This window comes from Pezoporus flaviventris, unplaced genomic scaffold, assembly GCF_033815535.1.
Source record: "Pezoporus flaviventris isolate CSIRO_AGI_PZ_B2104156 unplaced genomic scaffold, CSIRO_AGI_Pfla_v1 ptg000253l, whole genome shotgun sequence".
Classification (NCBI taxonomy): Eukaryota; Metazoa; Chordata; class Aves; order Psittaciformes; family Psittacidae; genus Pezoporus; species Pezoporus flaviventris.
In genome coordinates, this window is record NW_026892800.1 from 725,816 (window position 1) to 746,559 (window position 20,744).

The 20,744-nt window shown below is 48.2% G+C and overlaps 1 protein-coding gene across 1 annotated transcript in view; it reads right to left on the reverse strand.

Moving 5' to 3' along the window:
• Nucleotides 1-3,729: 3,729 nt before the first annotated feature.
• Nucleotides 3,730-20,744, reverse strand: part of IGFN1 (immunoglobulin like and fibronectin type III domain containing 1) — a 30,807-nt gene continuing 13,792 nt past the window's right edge. The window contains exons 12-27 of the mRNA XM_061442802.1: nucleotides 20,075-20,725; nucleotides 18,335-19,996; nucleotides 18,023-18,178; nucleotides 16,100-17,959; nucleotides 14,753-14,877; nucleotides 13,894-14,035; nucleotides 13,089-13,385; nucleotides 12,319-12,618; nucleotides 11,110-11,283; nucleotides 10,179-10,307; nucleotides 9,392-9,694; nucleotides 8,919-9,007; nucleotides 7,594-7,789; nucleotides 6,736-7,035; nucleotides 6,163-6,489; nucleotides 3,730-4,904 (exon numbers count right to left, since the gene is read on the reverse strand). Of these exons, the coding sequence (XP_061298786.1) occupies nucleotides 4,891-4,904; nucleotides 6,163-6,489; nucleotides 6,736-7,035; nucleotides 7,594-7,789; nucleotides 8,919-9,007; nucleotides 9,392-9,694; nucleotides 10,179-10,307; nucleotides 11,110-11,283; nucleotides 12,319-12,618; nucleotides 13,089-13,385; nucleotides 13,894-14,035; nucleotides 14,753-14,877; nucleotides 16,100-17,959; nucleotides 18,023-18,178; nucleotides 18,335-19,996; nucleotides 20,075-20,725 (6,725 nt within the window). The 3' untranslated portion in view covers nucleotides 3,730-4,890. The remainder of the gene's footprint in view (nucleotides 4,905-6,162; nucleotides 6,490-6,735; nucleotides 7,036-7,593; nucleotides 7,790-8,918; nucleotides 9,008-9,391; nucleotides 9,695-10,178; nucleotides 10,308-11,109; nucleotides 11,284-12,318; nucleotides 12,619-13,088; nucleotides 13,386-13,893; nucleotides 14,036-14,752; nucleotides 14,878-16,099; nucleotides 17,960-18,022; nucleotides 18,179-18,334; nucleotides 19,997-20,074; nucleotides 20,726-20,744) is intronic.

The following is a 20,744-nucleotide window of genomic DNA, read 5'->3' on the forward strand; positions in this document are numbered from 1 at the left end:
CAAGGGGACTCCCAGCTGGACATCCCAGTGGTCTTCCCTGCTCAGCAACATGGTCAGAATCATCACATAATGAAAGAGGGACAGGGATTAATCCTGGTTCTGAGGCAGGCAGCATGGATAGGCTCTCAGCCACCCTGCTTTGGGACATTCCACTGCAGAGCAGGCTGCATCTACGGATCATGCTTGTTGGACCCACGTGGTGGCCTACAACATTATTATTGTTATTATTAGTATCAATTTTATTATTATTATCATTTTTATTATTAGTAGTACTATTATTAGGGTTCTTTCTGTGTGGGGTGAGGGTTTTATAGTGCAAACCCCATCACGTGTCCTGGAGGGAGCTGGATGAAATAACTCAAAGCAAAGCTGAAGACTGAAATAATGATGGAGGAGCCTGGGTCAGGAGTGGAGCTGCTCCCTGGACCCCCCTTTCTCAACAGCACACAGTGACAGGTAGGTCACTGCAGCTCCGTGTCAGGACACAAACACACAGGAGATGATCCACGCATGGCTCTGGTTTCTCTAAGGTCCTCACTAACCTGAAAAGCTCAATAGCCCCAGCAGAGCTGCTGGGATGGGCTCTGCAGCATCACAACAGCCATCTCCCCTCAGTGCCACACAGGAAACATGATTGTCCTAAAGGCTCAGCGCTGTCTGAGGGTTGCACAGCCCAACTCTCACCATGCACCAACTCATGGCCAGGCTTTCCTGGCGGCTGGGGGTAACTGCAGTGAGCACCCAGCCCTGGTGCCCAACTCCAGCTGCCCAGACCCTCCAGGGCTGTCAGCGTGAAGCTCATTCACATATTTGATTGCATTAAAGGCAATGAGCTCCTCTCTAGGCCAGTTTTCTGGAAGGGTGGACAGGAGAGGCGGTGCATATGCATGGGCCCTCTCCTGTAGCCTGGCTGCCCTCTGGACCAAGGCTCCCAAAGCTCTGATTTGCCTTGCCGGACGAGTTTCCAAAAGCCAGCTATCAGCGCCTTGCTCCCAAACACGTGTCCCTGTAATAGAGGCAGTTTATCCTCTGCTAGAATTGAGCAACTCAACCCTCCTCTTGCATTACGGAGCCTTTCAAGCATCATTTGATAAGCACTATGAGCGCAGCTCCTCAGGCATTGCTACATCTTTTGGCGTGCTTTGCCCTGCCAAAACTGTGTTTCAAGCTAGCTATAAATTATGCTTCATGGTCGGGCTTTCATCTGCTCGCCATGCAACGGGCGAGAACAAAGGCCACTACGTGCCACACCAAGGCAGAAGAGCCAAGGGCCGGGTGGAGGCAGAGGCAATGCAGGCGGCTGGAGGAGGCAAAACAACCTCAGCCCGCTGCCAGCCTTACATCAGGGATGTGGAAAGCTGGGGCTGAGCTGGGAATGGCGGGTGAAGGAGAGGAGGGGAAAGAGGGCAGAGAAACCTGGGTTTGCCTGCCCGGGGCTAAGCGGTTACAGCAGGAAAAGGGGAGGCAGCCACCATCCCACCCAAGGGTCAGTGCAGAGAGCAGGCGGCTGCACATGGACACAAAGAGCTGCACCTCCAGAAGCTCCGGCTGCTCCAAGGCCACCCTAAAGGGAATGGCGATGCCCAGCCCAGGGGTTTGGACCAGGTCAGAGTGAGCAAGGAGATGCCACCTGCAGGGTAACAGAACTCCTCCATGGGTCACTGCCTCTGGGTCTGACATGCGGACCTGCAGCTGCTGGAGAAGGCTAAGGTGAGGAGGAGCCAGTGTAACCGGTGAGGCTGTGGGAAGCAGCCAGCACAAGCACACTGCAGTGTGCTCCTTTGGGGGGGTTTCACTCCCATTTCATCTCCGCGCCATCCCTTGTGGGTGAGCTCTCCAATAGTTCTGACCCCCTGGAGGACCACAGCAACCACCCAGTGGCAGGGCTGGCCAGAGGGAACAGACTAAACCTGGAGGCCCCTTAAATCCCTATTTACAGCAAGAACAGCACTAATGTTGTGATGGTTTCCCCATCACCCACACCCCAGCTCCTTAGGGCTTAACAGGTTCTTTTCTGTGAGCTAAGGTACTTCTTGAGGCTGAACTCAGAGCAACTGAGCGCACACAGCATCACCTCCACTGAGCTGGTGCTGCTGCATCCTGCCTTAAAACGAGACTTGAACAACAGTGAGCTCCATCAGATAGAGCAGCACTCGGGTTAACCACACACCTATGGCCCACAGACCATGCTCAGTGGTCACACAGATCCTGTCCACACTGCATTCATCTCACTGACTTCAGCAGTGAACAGCCAACCCCATCCCCGCTGCAATGGTTTGGTTTTGTCTGTCCTGGTATCAGGTCCATAAGTAATACTAAGCAGGGAATTCGGGTATCAGCCCCTTCACACTCCACTCTGCTGGCGCAGAACACACTTGCTGCCAGGCTGACAGCTCCCATGGGGAATGGGAAACAGCATAAAAGGACAAAAGTCTTAATTGATGTTGAGAAAGGGAAGCCCCAGACAACAGGCAGACCAGGGCAGTTCTCCCACCTAGAGCAGGACACCAAGCTGGACCTTAGCAAAGCCACGGCCTCATCCTGCCCCACCACATAACATTGCCCCGTGCTGGTGATCACAGTCATGTAAACCACAGTGGCTTGTGTGCACCCGTGCTCTGCTCCCAGACCTCCATCCTCCAGCCACACCATCATGGAAGAGAGGGAATGCAGCAGGACATGCACCAGGGTACCACGGCTGTGTGCTTCCATACGGGCTGAATTCCTGCCTTGGTGCAGCCTGCAAACCCCTCTGCATGGGGTGTAAGTGGCTTCCTTACCCACCTTTGGGACTCCAGCAGCAGCCACCTCCTGGTCGGCATCTCCAGCCCAGCTGCACTGTCTGCTCAGGAGCAAAGGCAGTTCTGAGACAGGCTTTGGAAGCAGAGGCAATGATCCCAAATGCCCTTTTCCCTCTCCAGATTTCTTGTCAGCCCCCTTTAGGTATTTGATGATGTTTGGATCTAAGTTACAGGAGCACACAGAAGGGCACCATCCTCAATGATCTGAGGGTGATGCTCTCTTGAGTGTACTCCTGCCATAACCTCATAACCCAGGAAAGAAGTGTTCAGGCCTTTAGCTCGAGGTAAGACATTGCCAATGGCAGCTCTTAAATGGAGTTTCATGGGAGATCTAAAGCTTCTCAGGCCTCTGAAGGAGCTGGAACCACAGAGCTGCTCTGCAGAAGCCTGGGGACACCTGGAGGACTCCGCAATCCTACAGCACCACTCCCTGGAGATGAAGGGATGGGACCAGGTGAGCAGCCAAGGGAGGAGCAAGGGCAGAAGCTGGGCCCCGATGGAAGACAACACTCAGTGAGGAGCAGCCCTGGGTTATCACACTGTGAATAAACTGACCCTTGCTGAAGGGTAGCATGCCACATGAATGTACATAGCAACTGGCAGTGATAGCTCCAAGGAAGGAGGCATGGCATCACTTGCTATGGGTACATCCTCATCAGCAAGTGCTGCCTCATGCCACCGTGCACATGTCCTTTTGAGCCTAGTTAGCACGAGGAGAGCCTGCACCACTCTGCCACCCCACAGATGAGCAAGAACCAAACTTGTAAAAGCCTTGTAGCTGTTCTTCTGTTCTCCCAAGGTGAAACAGGAGCCTACACGCACACAACGCAGGGTGAGGGGTGAGCTCACACAGCCGTTACATGGCTGACAGGGATTACAGTCAGGAATTGGCTGCACTTCCTTCTCCAAAATAAAAACTTACTCATGATGCAATTGCCTGAATTATGGTTTAATTTCATAATCTACTGTTGCTTTGTCTACAACATCGTACAAAATAGCAGCAGAAAGAACATTTCAGCCCCACATAAATGTTTGACTGGGTCTGAGGATCCAGTGCCTTTGAGTCTTTGATCTACGCTCTCCTGCTGTCTAGATGCTGTCAAAGTACCTTTGGTGCTAAGGCTCCAGGGCTGTATGTTCGTACAGTCCTCATAACATTTGTGCTTTCCAGTCTCCTCCTCCACTCAGTGGTGGAATTCCCCAGCCATGGCAGAAGATCTCTGGTGGTACCTTGTCTTTCTGGTCAAACATGGAAGATTTTGAACCTCTTTTTGCATTAGGCAAAAACATTCCAGCAAGGACATGAGGTAGGGGCAGTTCTGTTTCAAAGGTGATGGTTTAGGACAGATGCATCCTGGTTTACAGCACTTGCTACAGTAGATCTTCTAAGTACAGCATTGATCTGCACACACAAATACAATTGATTCTAGGTTTTCAATCATTCCCATCAATGAATTTTTGCTGGGAGTAGCACTACCCCATGTTGGCCAATCTGAGGATGCATCCCTTTATAGCCCAGATAAAACTAGCAGGCAGATCCTGGTTTCAGCTTAGAGGTTAAGGAAAATAAAAGATTTGGCTGCTACTGGCAGTGGAATAAATACAGAACACAATTAGGAAACCTGCTGAGAATTACATGGAATCTGATATGATTGCTTTGGATTAGAAAATCACGCACTAAAAGGCTTCATTGATCTTTGGTGTCAAGAAATACTCTTGCTGCAGCCTGCCAACAGGTGAGTGGGGTGGCAGAATGATCTCTCCCACCTTTGTTCTCCTTGGAAAGTTTCATTTTGGCCAATTATTTTTCCTCTCATCTTCTGTGCTCCTGAAGCTTCTAACTGTGCTTTAAAGGTCTAGCGGAAAGCCATGATCATTACAAAGAGATACAATTCTTTTAATGCTTTTTCCCCCAATTTTGGCTACGGTGCAGCATCATGTTCCAAATGCAACTACTGGATCTGAAAACGAAAGCACTCGGACTATAACACACATCTGCAAAGAAAGACATAGCCTTTGTGTAGACCAGTTCTCAATAAAACCCTTCATATTTACACAGCAGTGCAGGGATGGTCTCAGGAAGGTCATGCTACAGGGTGGAGTCTGAAAAGAAGAGGAAGAGAGAAGTAGCTCAATGTTGTAATAAGGGAGATGTCTGCAAAAGGATTACAGGGACTGAATTGACCCATTTCTCCACTCATATAATCCCACCAAGGTATTCTGAATTGCATTCAAAGGAAAACATATGGCTCAAAGTAAAGGATATTTCAAAATGAACTGTGTAAAATCACCAGCAGTATTTATCTAAAAGCATAACCCACCACCAGGAACAAGAACAGCTACAAGACCATCCTCACTTGGAGCATTGTGTGCAGTTCTGGTGTCCTCAACATAAAAAGGACATGGAACTGTTGGAACAAGTCCGGAGGAGACCACGAGGATGCTCAGGGGCTGGAGCACCTCCTGTATGGAGACAGGCTGAGAAAGTTGGGGCTGTTCAGCCTGGAGAAGAGAAGCTGTGTGGAGACCTCAGAGCAGCCTTCCAATATCTGATGGGGGCCTATAGGGATGCTGGGGATGGACTCTTCCTCAGGGACTGTAGTGACAGGACAAGGGGTAACGGGTTCAAACTGAAACAGGGGAAGTTTAGATTGGATCTAAGGAAGAAGTTCTTTACTGTGAGGGTGCTGAGGCACTGGAATGGGTTGCCCAGGGAGGTTGTGAATGCTCCATCCCTGGCAGTGTTCAAGGCCAGGCTGGACAGAGCCTTGGGTGAGATGGTTTAGTGTGAGGTGTCCCTGCCCATGGCAGGGGGGTTGGAACTGGATGATCTTAAGGTCCTTTCCAACCCTTACTATTCTATGATTCTATGATCAGTCCTATCCTCAGTCAAACACACTGATTCTCTACTCACATCTGGATGGCCCTATTTAACTTACACCTCATCCCTCTCTTTCCTCCTTTCTCATTCCCTTTGGCCACATAACACCAGCTCTTTCCTCACTGCTTCACCCAACCTTGCACATCTTGCAGGACCTTCTGCTCTGCAGCTCCTGCACTATAGAAACCTCAGACATTATCTTAATAAATGAAGGTGGGATATTTTTTTCTAAAAGAAAAACAAAATTCCTGGATCATGTAGGAATCAAGAGCTTTTCTCATGCCTGCCTTTTCATTTCTATTTCATAGTTGATGTCTAGTAAGATAATTAAAAATTCAATGAAGCAGTCCAAATATCCACTGCCTTATGGGAAATTGCTCTTGCCAGTAAATAAAGCTGCATGGCTACAATTTTAAGGCATCTTAACAGCAGTGATGTATCTTGACATGCAGGAAGAGGAGCATTAAGGATTGTAGTTACCTTTAATAGTGAGGAAGGCTTTGCTGAACGCACGGCCCGATTCGTTGGTGGCTTCTACCATATATTCTCCTTCATCCTGTTTCGTGACACCCAGGATGACCAGGGAGCAGACTCCAAAGTCGTTCGTGCAAAAATAGGTGGGATCAGTGGAGAGGTCTCTACTGTCCTTGTACCAGCTGATCTTTGGAGCTGGATGGCCTCCAACCGCACAGCTCATGTGGCACTCGCTGCCGGTGGTCACCACGTGAGGCTTCAACGGGACAAGGAACCTTGGGGGCTGGTTTTGATTAACTCCCTTGTACTTCTGGGGTTTGATGTGAAACTCAGCTGTAAATGACAAGCAGCATGGCTCAGATACCGCTCCACAGCAAGAGAAAGCAGCGGTTAAAGGACTGACTTTCAGTCATGACACTTCCTTCCCTGCCCCACTGGAAGGTCTTAGGGTATCCCTGTGCATTCTCTAGGCAACTAAACATTCCCAGGCGACCACCCCCATTTCAGGATGGTGTGTTAGAAACAATACACAAAACAAAGCAGGACAGCACACACAAACACCTGTAAAAGCTGATTTACCCTTTGGTTTCCGGATTCGCCAAGGCTGCAAAGTTTCAGATGGACCACTGGTTCCCAAGTTGTTTTTTGCCACAACTCTGAAGTAGTAGTCCCGGCCTGGGATCAGGCGGGTGAACGTGAACTTGTTGGTGTAGATCAGGTCGCCCACCACACGCCATGTGCCCTTCTGTGATTCACGTTTCAGGACTGTGTAGTAGAGATCTCTCTCCCATTTTTCGGATGCTGATGGCTCCCAGGTGACTGTCACTGTGTTTGGCACATTCTCTTGCAGTTGAATAGGTCCAGGCGATTGCGGGATATCTGTCAGATGAAGGCAAATAGTATCAAAGATGTAGGGAAAGTGGCACAGTATAGAACCCTAAAAACTTGGAGTATGTTCTAGTTCTGGGGGCTGAGTAAACAGCCTGGCCATTAGAAAGGACAAGATTTGATTCCTTCGCCAGTCACACCAACTCATTAGCTATTAACTGCACTTCTGCCACGTTACATCTGCATTGCTTGGCTCTTCCCTTCTTATAGGGAGGAGATGAGGGTGGTACAGCTGAATGTTTTCACCTCCTGGTGAGACAGCGTATAGAGATGTAGTAGCTATGACTAAATGTCCTACAGCCTGCTGCTGCCTAACCGTAGACTGTTACCACGGGTATGATCTGCTCTCCTGTGTTTTGCACTCCCCTATTTAAGCAAAGTCACTTGGGAAACCAGGTGTCATTTTAACCACTGGATTACTCTGTCCTGCAGACACCACCCAATCGCATGGAAAACTGCACTGAATTGCACCCGTGCTCACCACGATCAACTCAGTTTGTGGTCTACCTGCAGTAAATCTACATGGATATCTGGTAGTGAGGGAGTCACCTGTAACTTGAACTTGGAAGCTGAATGTTTCTCTTTTCCCTAACCCATTCTGGAGCTCAACGGTGTAGGTGCCGCTGTCAGTGAACTCAGCTGCTCCAATCAGCAGCTGCGTGGTATCATCTTTGGTTTTTATTGTAGCCTGGCTTGGAAGAGGATGCCCATCCTTTAACCAGGTCACCACTGGGTCTGGAGACCCCTGTAAAGAAAAGCACAAGTTATGGCCCACTTGTTTTGCCTCCAGATTGCAGCTTTAATTCTTTAGTTTCATTGTCCTGTCCCATATCATAGAATCCCAGACTGGTTTGGGTTGGAAGGGACCTTAAAACTCATCTAGTCCCAAAACCCTTGTCACGGGCAGGGACACCTTTCACTAGAGCAGGTTGCTCAAAGTATACCTGCAAAAATGTGTACCTACATAGACTCATAGAATCAATTAGGTTGGAAAAGACCTTTGAGATCATCAAGGCCAACCATTACTCCACCACGGCCAAGACCATCACTAAACCATATTGCTGATGGCCTTGTCTATTCAGTTTTTGAACACTTCCAGGGATGGTGATTTTCCTAAGGTACTATTTAGAAATATGGATGCAAGATGGACGCAAGAGATCTAAAGAAAGGGCTGCTGTAAAGTTTCTTTGCAACTCTTTCTCTGTGTCTTTTAAGACTGTTATTGGAATAAGTTGTCCAGGTTAACCATGTCAAACAAGGTGTGCGACATCAGGACAAGCAGCTGACATCAGGAGTTAATATTTTCTACTGCTGGCTTTGAAAAGAAGAAACATCCTCAAAGTCTTTGTTTCCATTATGCCATCTTTGGTCTCTCCTCTTTTGGATATCCCAGACTTTATCTGTGTTACTCCAAGCTCGTGTCTAAGCAGACAGGATTTCAGTGCATCCATTCCTCAAGTCATACAGCTGAAGTCCTGCTGCTTAGTATTACAAACACAGTTAAGATGTGGCTAGAAACGTTACCTCAAGGTCTTCTGAGGGAGGCAGAGGGAAAGAACTGATTTTTAAACTAAGTATGACAGATGAGTACCAGATGATGCTAATATTGAGATGGTTGGATGGCCAGCACTGTGCCATCTGCAGAGGTTAAAGAGTCACCCTAATCTCTTATAGCACTGATGCTAAGAGTGACAGCTGAATTCTTGCTCATGTTTTCCACATGCAGAGAGCATACACAGCACATGCAGCTTAAAGAATCTGCTCAGTGTCTAGTAAATAAAATTCCACCCCAAGAAAGCTCAGTTTTCCTGCCTGGTATTGAGTACAACATAAAAACAGGTGGGGAATTCTTACTAACACGTTTGAATACTTACTTCAAAGGGAATATTCACTCGGATGGTATTTCCTGCTTTTATAACCAGGAAGCTTTTCACTGTGTCATCTATTAGTAACCTTGGAGGAACTGGAAAAGACAGTGATTGCAATGAAAAGTTGTACATTATTACTACAGTCTCCAGCTGACAGTCACACACCTGTGTTTGATATGCTCCTAATGCCTTCCCCAACAGCTAGTTGGAAAGAAAAGAGGAGAAAAAGCAGTTTTGGAGGGGGTTTTGTCATAATGAATCTTTAACAGGAGCTGAGCACTGTGCATTGCACATTTATTATCAGTTATCTTCAATTTCCTCATGATGTGACCAAACAAGACCATCCTGTAGAGGAGCAATGCAGTACTTGTCCTTCTGCCTGGGACTTAAAAGAAGCTTGTCAGTGACCTACAGACCTTGCCTGCATGCTGTTGCCTATAGAATGACCTTGCTCATTCTGAAAGCCCACTTTGACTTACCGACGGGGGGAGCAGGGCCAAGGAGAGCTTCAAGCTCTGCAGCTTCTCCTGGGCCACTGTCATTGAGGGCTCTCACACGCAGGAAGTATATCTCCTTGGCTTGGAGGCCTTTGACTGTGTAAGTGGTTGTCTCTATGGGAAGAACATTGCATTTGGTCCAGTTGAGGTTGTTAGAAGACCGCACTTCCACTTCATAGCCCTTCACATCACTCCCATCATTCGTTTCAGGTCTCTTCCATGTCAAGGTGATACTAGAGCTGTCACTGCTGCTCACGTGAAGGTCCTGCACTTGACCTAGAGATTCTGAAAAGAGAAATTTTATTTAAGTTATTTTTTTAGGAATTTTGTCCCCTTTTCTTCAGTCACTTCCTGAGATTCCCCAACATTACAGGATCACAGAATCATTAGGGTTGGAAGGGACCTCTGGAGATCATCTAGTCCAACTCCCCTGCCAAGGCAGGGCCACTTAAAGCAGGTTACATACTTGAAGCGTACTGGATATCAACCCTGAAACAGTCTGCGGCCCATCCTGAATACTTCTCCACACTGTACATCTCCCCCATACATGGAGTCTGCCACATCTTGACTAAGACATAGCACAGGAAATCCTGCCATTCCTTCCTCATGCTGACAATGGATTCTATCCATTGCCATGAAATGTTCCCAATTATTTGATCTTCACATACCTTTACCAAGCACTTGAAGCCATCCTCTCTCCACTAACATCACCAGTCTGCATTCAGATGTACCAATTCCAAGCCAGAAGGATGGGGGGCAGTGCACTTACTTGTGGAATCCCGTGCAAAAACAGGCTTTGACGGTTCACTGGCATCTCCTGTGCCTGCAGCATTGACAGCTGCCACGCGGAACTCATACTGCAGACCTTTCTTGAGATTGGTCATCTCCAGCTTCTTGTCTGCAGAATGAAAAGGAGAGTGTTGGCTCAGATGTATGCCATCAGGAGTCACATATAGATGCTGTCACTGATTCCCCTGCCCTTCCCTCTCCAAGTGCATGCTTCTGGAGCGTGTTCATTGTATTTCCTTTCAAATCAAACAGCACTTGAGAGTTATTAAGTTTGAAAAAAGGATAAATACTGTTTTTCCTCATGGGATAATCCTAAACTCTTCTATACCAGATAAGAAGTCCTAGCTTTCACCTGGTAGATAATGCTAGCTACAACCAAAACACCACTTACTTGCATTTATATATTCGTTGCATTTGTATATTGTATTTACATAGTCCTTGCACTTATAAATTCCTGTCTGCCAAGGTCCTAGTGCAAGGACTAGGGACAGTAGTTCTGCACATGGAATGAAGACTTTAGCTCCAGAAACTGAAGACATCAGTTTGTTTATAGAGGATGCAGCAGTGAGCTTGTCTGCACTCCTCTCCAGCCATATGCTGGAGATCATAATCCTTCTAATCCCAGGCATTCGGCTGTATATAAACCCAAGAGCTGGATTTGCTGTGGTACAGCTGTGAAACCTTAGTTGTGAGAAGAATGTAGTTGTGGGAAAACATACACCCTATGAAAGAGAAGAAGGTAAAACTTCATACAGGAGGAACGTGGTTGCGATGGGGACAGGCAGCAGCTCAGGAATTAGAGGGGAAACACTGGTGTGAGAAGGTGTAAGATCCTCAGCAGCTCCAGAACCCAGCTGACCTTTTTACCTTCTCCAGGTCCTCCAGTCTGCTCCAGGATTTAAGCAACCCACCTGCTATAGGCACGCTGTTGACTGGCAGCCAGGTCATGGTACCCTTCTTGCGCTTCTGAACGAGATACCCCACAATTCGGGAACTGCCGCTTTTCTGAGGTGCTTTCCAGGATATTGTGATGGCGTCTCTGCTGGCACTGACAACCTCAGGGGGATCTGGGGCACCAGGTGTAGCTAGAAAGAGGTCAATGTTTCGTTATTACAGCTACGTTTTCATTGCAAGATGACAAAGTGCCCTATGGCATTTCTCATTCTGATTGCCCCAAGGTATTCATGCGGATGTGTTTTAAAAGCCTGACTGAGACCTGAGGTCGTGGATCCTATCCCCCACACAAAGAGAATTCAACATGGACCTGTGTTCCTCAATTTTGTTTTCATTAATGACCTGCTGCCATCACAAGTGACAATTCCACTGTCAGCCTACAGAGTGAGGAATATCATTCTTACATGGTAAGATAAAGACAGCATCATTCCTGCTTTTAATGGTAAAAACCAGAAACAGAATAGCTTTTCTTAGCTCTCTGCTAACGCATTCAAAATGCAGGTCTTCTCATGATCATGAGAAGAATGTAGAACGATGAAAATCAGAATCAGAGCATTGCTTTCTCTCCAGTACTACATTCATGCTCATGGCAAAAGTGGTCTAGTATTTAAACTCATGGAAGGACAAGGTTGGACAAAGCCTTGGGTGAGATGGTTTAGTGTGAGGTATCCCTGCCCATGGCAGAGGGGTTAGAACTAGGTGATCTTAAGGTCCTTTCCAACCCTAACTATTCTATGATTCTACGACAAAGAATAGAATTAGATGTTTGGAAATCAGGGGAAGGAAGTCATCATGCTGAAAACTGCTGCACAAAAGGGAGACATTCCTTGGCCTATGGAGTTAAGAAAAGGCCTCACATATTCCCTGTGTAGCCACCCTGGGAAAAACATTCTTGGATCTTCATGCAGTGTTGCATTTCCCCTATGAAACTCACTTCCCAGTTCAGAATGGAGCAGAACTGAGAACCTAACACCACCCCGCTCAGCATCACCAAAGCCTGCAGAAAACTTCTAGTCCTGATGTGCAATCTCCACAGACTTCAGAGCTGCAATTCAAGTTTAGGTCTGTAGCAACATCTGAAATGCAGTGAGATTCCCTTGATGTCATCTTTGACAATGAATTTTCCAGATGGTTGTTGAACACTGTTACAGAAAGTTCTTCCTTACCCTTACTGACAGCCTTCACTTCCTCCGATTCCAGTGCATCGCTGGTGCCCTCGGCATTCACAGCTCTCACCCTGAAGTAGTAGCTCATGTCTTGCTCCACTTTGTTGGTAGTGAAGGTGGTGCAGCTCCTGGGGCTTTCTCCCAAAGTCACCCACTCGTCCTTGCCCACCTGCTGTCTCTCAATGATGTAGTTTTGCACTGGTTTGCCCCCATCATCCTTTGGGGGCTTCCACTGAATGGTGATGTCGTTTGCAGAGCTCTCCACGATTTTGATGGGCCCTGTAGGTGGTTGGGGCTTGTCTGAAAAGATGAACACAGAGTCAATGAGCTGCCTCCTGCTCAGCAACTGGGTGGAAGCCAGGCCCTTCCTCCATGCTCTCATTGCTCTCATTACTCTCATAAGCACTGCACCAATTCAGCCTGCTTATAAAGGAAGAGCACCATTTCTGGTCTTCCAAAAGAGCTCAGACATTTATGGTAGGGCTGAATTTGGCCTTGATCATCTATTTTAGATTTGCCTCTTGCACATAGTCCCATCTCCCACAGCTGCCCAACATTCAAAACCCACCTGCTGATGCTATGCAAAACCAAACCAGATCCGTGTCACCTCGGACTAAGAAAAACATCAGCAATCTTGGCTTGTACTCTGGTTTGATGAGAAATTCATCTTGGAATACCTGGTAACTCTAAATAAGATTGTTACCAGTGTTAATGGATTTCCTGCCTCAGCTTTACCATGGAAACCACAGTGGATGTTAGGGGGCTCTTACCAAATACCACAAGTTTTAAGTTGATCTCCAGGACCCCACTGTCATTCTTCAGCCTGACTTTGTAATCCCCAGCGTCCTTTCTCTCGCAGCTGGAGATGGACAGCTTGGTAAAGGTGTCTGTTTTATCAACACGGATCCTTGTGTCATCTGCTAGCTCCATCTTGTCCTTCAGCCAAGCTGCTCTGATTGGCAGCCGGCCCTCAAAAGGGATCTTGATGGTTACGTTCTGCCCTGCCTTGGCCACAGTAGGAACACTCGTTAAGTTTTTGAGGAGCACTTTGTCAACCTGTGGAGGATCTAAGCAGGCCATACAAGGTCATTAAAATCTGCAACTCAAAGAGGATAAGGCTTACCTTGGAGGGAAGGGCTTCCCTCTTGATGCTGCAAATAACGCTTAGAAGCTCATATTTGTACCTTCACCTTTAGTTGCACACTCAGTGCTTCATATATATTCATGTACTTTGCTAGGAGATGATCATCATAAGGTATATTTGGTATCACACCATCCTTTTCATGGGAGCAAATCTCTCATAGGAAATAGACTGAACACATGAATGAGGAATCTCGCCTGTTAAAGCATTAGTGCACCCAAAAATCTCTGAGGTAATAGAAGCTATTCAGGAAAGCTCCCTACTTAAATCTGTAAAGACAAAAGGCACTAACCTGTATGAAAACCATCTCCCATTTACATAGTTATTCTTTATAATAAAGTTCTCAATAACCAGCAATAGGTCTCTGAGAAGAAGTGTTCTGTTTAAAGCCCATCAAGCCCAGCACGCTGCATTGGCAGTTTGAGTAGACTCACCTTCAACAAAAATTGAAGCTTCGGTTTTTATATCTCCACTTTCAAACCTGTACTTCCCAGCGTGAATATCTTCCACTTTGTCAATAACCAGTTTGTGGACTAGACCTTCCTTTTTAAAGCAGACTCCCTCCATGCTGGTTAACTACGAGGTGAAGCACAGAAAGCAAAACACAAGAAATTGAGATGTAACTGAAAAGGCTTAGGAATGACACATGTTTAATTACAGTAATATTCTGAGGTTACTCATCCAGTAATGTTGCAGAAACATCATCAACATATTCACCACAAAGGCTTGATTTAAAGTCCATTAAAAGAACATTTTAGTACAATGTCCAAGCTCTCTATTTCTATTCTTAATGACAAAAACTTGGGTCCATGTTCGAGTACGACTGTATCCCACAGCAGGAATTACTATTCAGTGGTGTGTTGGAACCTAGAATAGGATGCCTACGTTTGACCTTAAGCACTGATTTGAAAGACCATTCTTTGCTTTACACCCCTCTGAAGTATCCTTTGAAGATTTCCCCCTTGCTCTTTGCACATTTCTCTCATTCACCAAAAGTAAAGAATTGCATGGCAAGGAAGTGCCCCACACCATCTCCACCTGTGAAAATGAATGGCAAACACAAAGGCTCCTATGGTCAGCAAGAATGAAACTGGTTTGCAGCAGTAAAAGGGAGAAACCTTGCTGGATTTCTATCAAGAATTTCATTATCAACAGGTTCCTGTAGAATCTTTCCAGGGCTGTATTCAGACTAGAGTAAGACTGGTAGAGGGAAGGACACTTTGACGCACCACCTAAGAGGTAGAGCCAGAGAGCAGAGCTCATCAAAGAATACAGCACTTAGAAGATACCCACCTTCAATCCATCTTTAAACCAGGTTCCTGTCACTCCATCTTTACTGACAGTGCAAGACAGCTCAGCTGGTTCCCCTTTCAGGACTCTGACATTCAGTAGCTGTTTGTTGACATGACAGCGTGGTGCTGAACATTCAGAAAGGAAGATGTTGAGAAGATACTAACTCTGCGTTAACACTGATAAAGAAATGTATAGATGAAAATGCATGTGCACAGGAGGAAAACAGAGAGCTTTTGGGGCTATATATACTGTAGTCATGTCAGGTTCTTGTACCACGAGGCTTTGGGCCAGCTGGCATGAACGCATTGCACTGAGGGGACATGCCAACTGGCTGGCATACAATATAGCCCCAACATCAACCTCATGGGGAATGGATTCGCCACAGATTGCATCATCTATCTACAGATTCACTATTTTAAGTCTCTGCTGATTTTCCTGGCTCCCTGTATGGGAGCCATTGGGAAAACTGGGCTACTGCAGAATACTCTTTTCTCTGCATTGAGCAGATATAGGACTGCCCAACCACTTCCTCCTAAACAGCCCCAAGTGTCACTAACTCTACCCCCTCTTTCCCCTGCTCTCCATTAACACCCTCATCCCCTTTCTAATAAACACCCCACCTCCTTCCCTATTAACTCCAGTTCCATTGATTTTCTTCCTTATTTATATGTATGCCCCATCCCTGGAAGCGTTCAAGACCAGGTTGGATGGGGCCTTGAGCAACCTGTCTAGTGGAAGGTATTTTCACAGTATCATCTTGCCAGTGTAGCCATTGGTCTCAGTCAAATGGCTGCATACACTTTACTCTCCTTCTACTATATGCAACACCTTATTACTTCTAATGTTACAAGAGAAAAGAGCACTTTAAATCAGGCCCAATGAGTCTATTGATCCATTATATGCAGGCACAGATTTGTTCCCAGAACTTGGAAGAAAAGATATCTACACTAGATCTTAGGACAAATAAAGTGATACAGTAAGTTTTAAATTGGAAAAACATCAAAGAAACATGGCCATATTCCTTGAAACACTATGGGAATTAATATGTCTGTGAACTCAAGTCTGCTCCATGTGGATCTGAATCACATATTTGATTGAACAGATGATACCTGGTTTAGATAATTTAAACAAAGAGAATTTCGACTTTTAAGGAGTGCAAGCTGAGCAAATTGTGTGAGGTCCAACAGCAAATCAGTGGTAGAATTAGGAACAGATCATAGTACAACCAAATTGTGACATATAGCTGCAGTTCTCTAAAGCATAAGATCCCATTTCTCTCCAGGATTAGGGATGTGAGGATCAACATGCAAAGCCCAGGAGGACAGAAGCCATGGATTCGACACATACCTTTCAGATCATCAAGGCAATAATGTCGCCTTTTTTCCACACTTTCTATGTTCTTCAAGAAATCATTTGTTTTAAAATCAAGGCTGGGTTCCTCTTTCCGCTGGTTTATCGAAGGAAGTCCACCATAACGAGCTGACATCTGACCATAATCCAATGAACCTTGACCAAACCTACCTGAACTCCTCCCACCAACAAATCTGTTAAGGGATTTACTCGCTGCCCCTCCAAAGGCAGATTTAGCGCCATGAAGGGACCGTAACTGCCCTAGATCTCTGCCTCCACCCCTGGCAGCTCCTTCACGTGAAAGTGAACTTCTGTCATCAGATGAACCTTTACTCCCTGATCTGAAATCACTGGCAGTGCCCTTTCCGGTTTCACGTCCAGTAGAAGACTTGCCAGGACGTGAATCCAGCCCATATTTACCCCCTCGTCCATCGGCACCTATCACATCTTCCTTACCACCTCCAGAACGTAACCCCTTCTCATCACCTCTCAAACTCCCAATGCCATCCACACCAGCCCTGGCTCCAGCTGACACACTGTCCTTGCCATAGGGAGACGCAGTATCCCTCATTGCAGATCTACCTACACCACCAAGTTCTGAGGAAAAGACATTTCCTGCTCCACCTGCATAACCTGCAGCTCTGCTAGGCACAGAATCCCTGCCATGGTGAGACCCCATTACTTCTGCACCTCCCAAATGAAAACCACCAGAGCCTGCCGCACCCCCACGTGGGACACCAGCCTTTCCATATGGAGATCCTACTACCCCTCCACCAGCTACAGCACCACCAAAGCCAGCTTCAACTGGGAGACCATCCTTTCCATATGGGGACCCAACTCCCCCTGCACCACCTGCACCAGAACCAGCTATGCCAGCACCAACTGGGAGACCATCCTTTCCATATGGAGATCCAACTCCCCCTGCACCAGCAGCACCAAGGCCAGCTCCAACTGGGAGACCATCCTTCCCATATGGAGATCCAACACCCCCTGCACCACCTACACCAGCACCAGCTATGCCAGCTCCAACTGGGAGACCATCCTTTCCATATGGAGACCCAACTCCCCCTGCACCACCTACACCAACACCAGCTATGCCAGCTCCAGCTGGGAGACCATCCTTCCCATATGGAGATCCAACACCCCCTGCACCACCTACACCAGCACCACCAAGGCCAGCTCCAACTGAGAGACCATCCTTTCCATATGGAGACCCAACTCCCCCTGCACCAGCTACACCAGCTCCAACTGGGAGACCATCCTTTCCATATGGAGATCCAACTCCTCCTGCACCACCTACACCAGCACCACCAAATCCAGCTCCAGCTGGGAGACCATCCTTTCCATATGGAGATCCAACTCCCCCTGCACCAGCAGCACCAGCACCACCAAATCCAGCGCCAGCTACACCAGCACCACTAAGGCCAGCTCCAACTGGGAGACCATCATTTCCATATGGAGATCCAGCTCCCCCTGCACCACCTACACCAGCACCAGCTATGCCAGCTCCAACTGGGACACCATCCTTTCCATATGGAGATCCAACTCCCCCTGCACCAGCTACGCCAGCTCCAACTGGGAGACCATCCTTTCCATATGGAGATCCAACTCCTCCTGCACCACCTACACCAGCACCACCAAACCCAGCTCCAACTGGGAGACCATCCTTTCCATATGGAGATCCAGCTCCCCCTGCACCACCTACACCAGCACCACCAAGGCCAGCTCCAGCTGGGAGACCATCCTTTCCATATGGAGACCCAACTCCTCCTGCACCACCTACACCAGCAGCATCAAAGCCAGCTCCAACTGGGACACCATCCTTTCCATATGGAGATCCAACTCCCCCTGCACCAGCTACGCCAGCTCCAACTGGGAGACCATCCTTTCCATATGGAGATCCAACTCCTCCTGCACCACCTACACCAGCACCACCAAATCCAGCTCCAACTGGGAGACCATCCTTTCCATATGGAGATCCAACACCCCCTGCACCAGCTATACCAGCACCACCTATGCCAGCTCCAACTGGGAGACCATCCTTTCCATATGGAGATCCAACTCCTCCTGCACCAGCTACACCAGCAGCACCAAGGTCAGCTCCAACTGGGAGACCATCCTTCCCATATGGTGACCCAACTCCCCCTGCACCACCTACACCAGCAGCACCTATGGCAGCTCCAACTGGGAGACTATCCCTTCCATAGGGAGACCCAGGTCCTCCTGCACCACTTGCACCAGCACCACCAAATCCAGCTCCAACTGGGAGACCATCCTTTCCATATGAAGACGCAACTCCTCCTGCACCAGGTACACCAACACCACCTATGGCAGCTCCAATGGGGAGACCATCCTTCCCATATGGAGATCCAACTCCCCCTGCACCACCTGCACCAGCACCACCAAAGCCAGCTCCAACGGGGAAACCATCCCTTCCATAGGGAGACCCAGGTCCTCCTGCACCAGCTACACCAGCACCACCAAATCCCGGTCCAACTGGGAGACCATCCCTTCCATATGGAGATCCAAGTCCCCCTGCACCAGCTACACCACCTATGCCTGCTCCAACTGGGAGACCATCCTTTCCATATGGAGACCCAACTCCTCCTGCACCAGCTACACCTGCACCACCTATGCCAGCTCCAACTGGGAGACCATCCTTCCCATATGGTGACCCAACTCCCCCTGCACCACCTACACCAACAGCACCTATGCCAGCTCCAACTGGGAGACCATCCTTTCCATATGGAGACCCAACTCCCCCTGCACCACCTACACCAGCACCACCAAATCCAGCTCCAACTGGGAGACCATCCTTTCCATATGGAGACCCAACTCCTCCTGCACCACCTACACCAGCACCAGCTATGCCAGCTCCAACTGGGAGACCATCCTTTCCATATGGAGATCCAACTCCTCCTGCACCACCTACACCAGCAGCATAAAAGCCAGCTCCAACTGGGACACCATCCTTTCCATATGGAGATCCAACTCCCCCTGCACCAGCTACGCCAGCTCCAACTGGGAGACCATCCTTTCCATATGGAGATCCAACTCCTCCTGCACCACCTACACCAGCACCACCAAATCCAGCTCCAACTGGGAGACCATCCTTTCCATATGGAGATCCAACTCCTCCTGCACCACCTACACCAGCAACACCAAGGTCAGCTCCAACTGGGAGACCATCCTTCCCATATGGTGACCCAACTCCCCCTGCACCACCTACACCAGCAGCACCTATGGCAGCTCCAACTGGGAGACCATCCCTTCCATAGGGAGACCCAGGTCCTTTTGCACCACCCACACCAGCGCCACCAAATCCAGCTCCAGCTGGGAGACCATCCTTCCCATATGGAGATCCAACTCCCCCTGCACCAGCTACACCAGCACCACCAAGGCCAGCTCCAACTGGGAGACCATCCTTTCCGTATGGAGATCCAACTCCCCCTGCACCAGCTATGCCAGCTCCAACTGGGAGACCATCCTTTCCATATGGAGATCCAACTCCTCCTGCACCCGTTGCACCAGGTACACCAGCATCACCGAATCCCGGTCCAACTGGGAGACCATCCTTTCCATATTGAGATCCAGCTCCTCCTGCACCAGCTACACCAGCACCTTGTCTAAGTGGCCAGCCATCTGGACCATACAAAGCCTCCATTTCCCCTATAGAACTGCCACCTGCACCAGATGTAGCCTTAACTCCAACTGGAGTTCCACCTGGACCATACAGCAAGCCAGACCTTCCTGTCTGACCTAAGTGACCTCTAGCATGAAGTGCCAGGCCATCTTCACCATACGGGATCCCTATTTGTCCTTCTGTGTTTATGCTTGCTCCATCCCTATCAACTACAGTTGGCAGACCATCCTTGCCATAGGGGGACCTCATTCCTCCTGCAGTCTCAGCGCCTGCAGCATTCTTTCTAGCTCCAGTCCACGGACTAGTCCTTCTGAAGGAGCCATCCTTACCATTTCCCACTCCGGTTGAATCAGGATCAAGTCCATCTACCTCAGAACTTCCACCAGCAGCACCTGATCTCCCAACACCCCCAAAGCCAGCTCTGTAACTACTATCACCTAATTTACCATCCTTGTCATGCTGAAAACCCACACCTTCTCCATCAGCCATGCCAACGTTAGCACTACGTAGGATAACACCACCTCTGCCATCCACAGAATTCCATTCACCTACTGCTCCCGATTCATCACCAGTATCTTCTCTGCCTGCCATAGAATCCTTGCCTTGGAAAGGCCTTAATCCACTTTTGCCTCCAAAGCCTTTCAATCCCAAAATACTCCCATCACTTGTCATGGTGTATCCATCTAGATCTGCTTCAGAAAACTGCCCACCCCCCATACTTTCATTTCTGTTGGCTCTGCGTAGCCCATCCTTTCCCAAAAATCTATGGCTTCCATCAGCATCAACAGAGTGGCCTTGGCTTCCTCCTTGACCATTTCTGTACCAGCCATCTTTTTCCTCCTCAGTGTCCATAAGATGATCTCCATCACCAATAGATTCTCCCTGTCGAAGTTTCTTTGCCCAGTCTCTCTTTGGCAATGTTTCTTCCAGCCACTCAGAGCTTTCTTCTGCTTCACCTGGTCTCCCCTTTCCTTTGGCATCTGTATTGAAGATGCATGG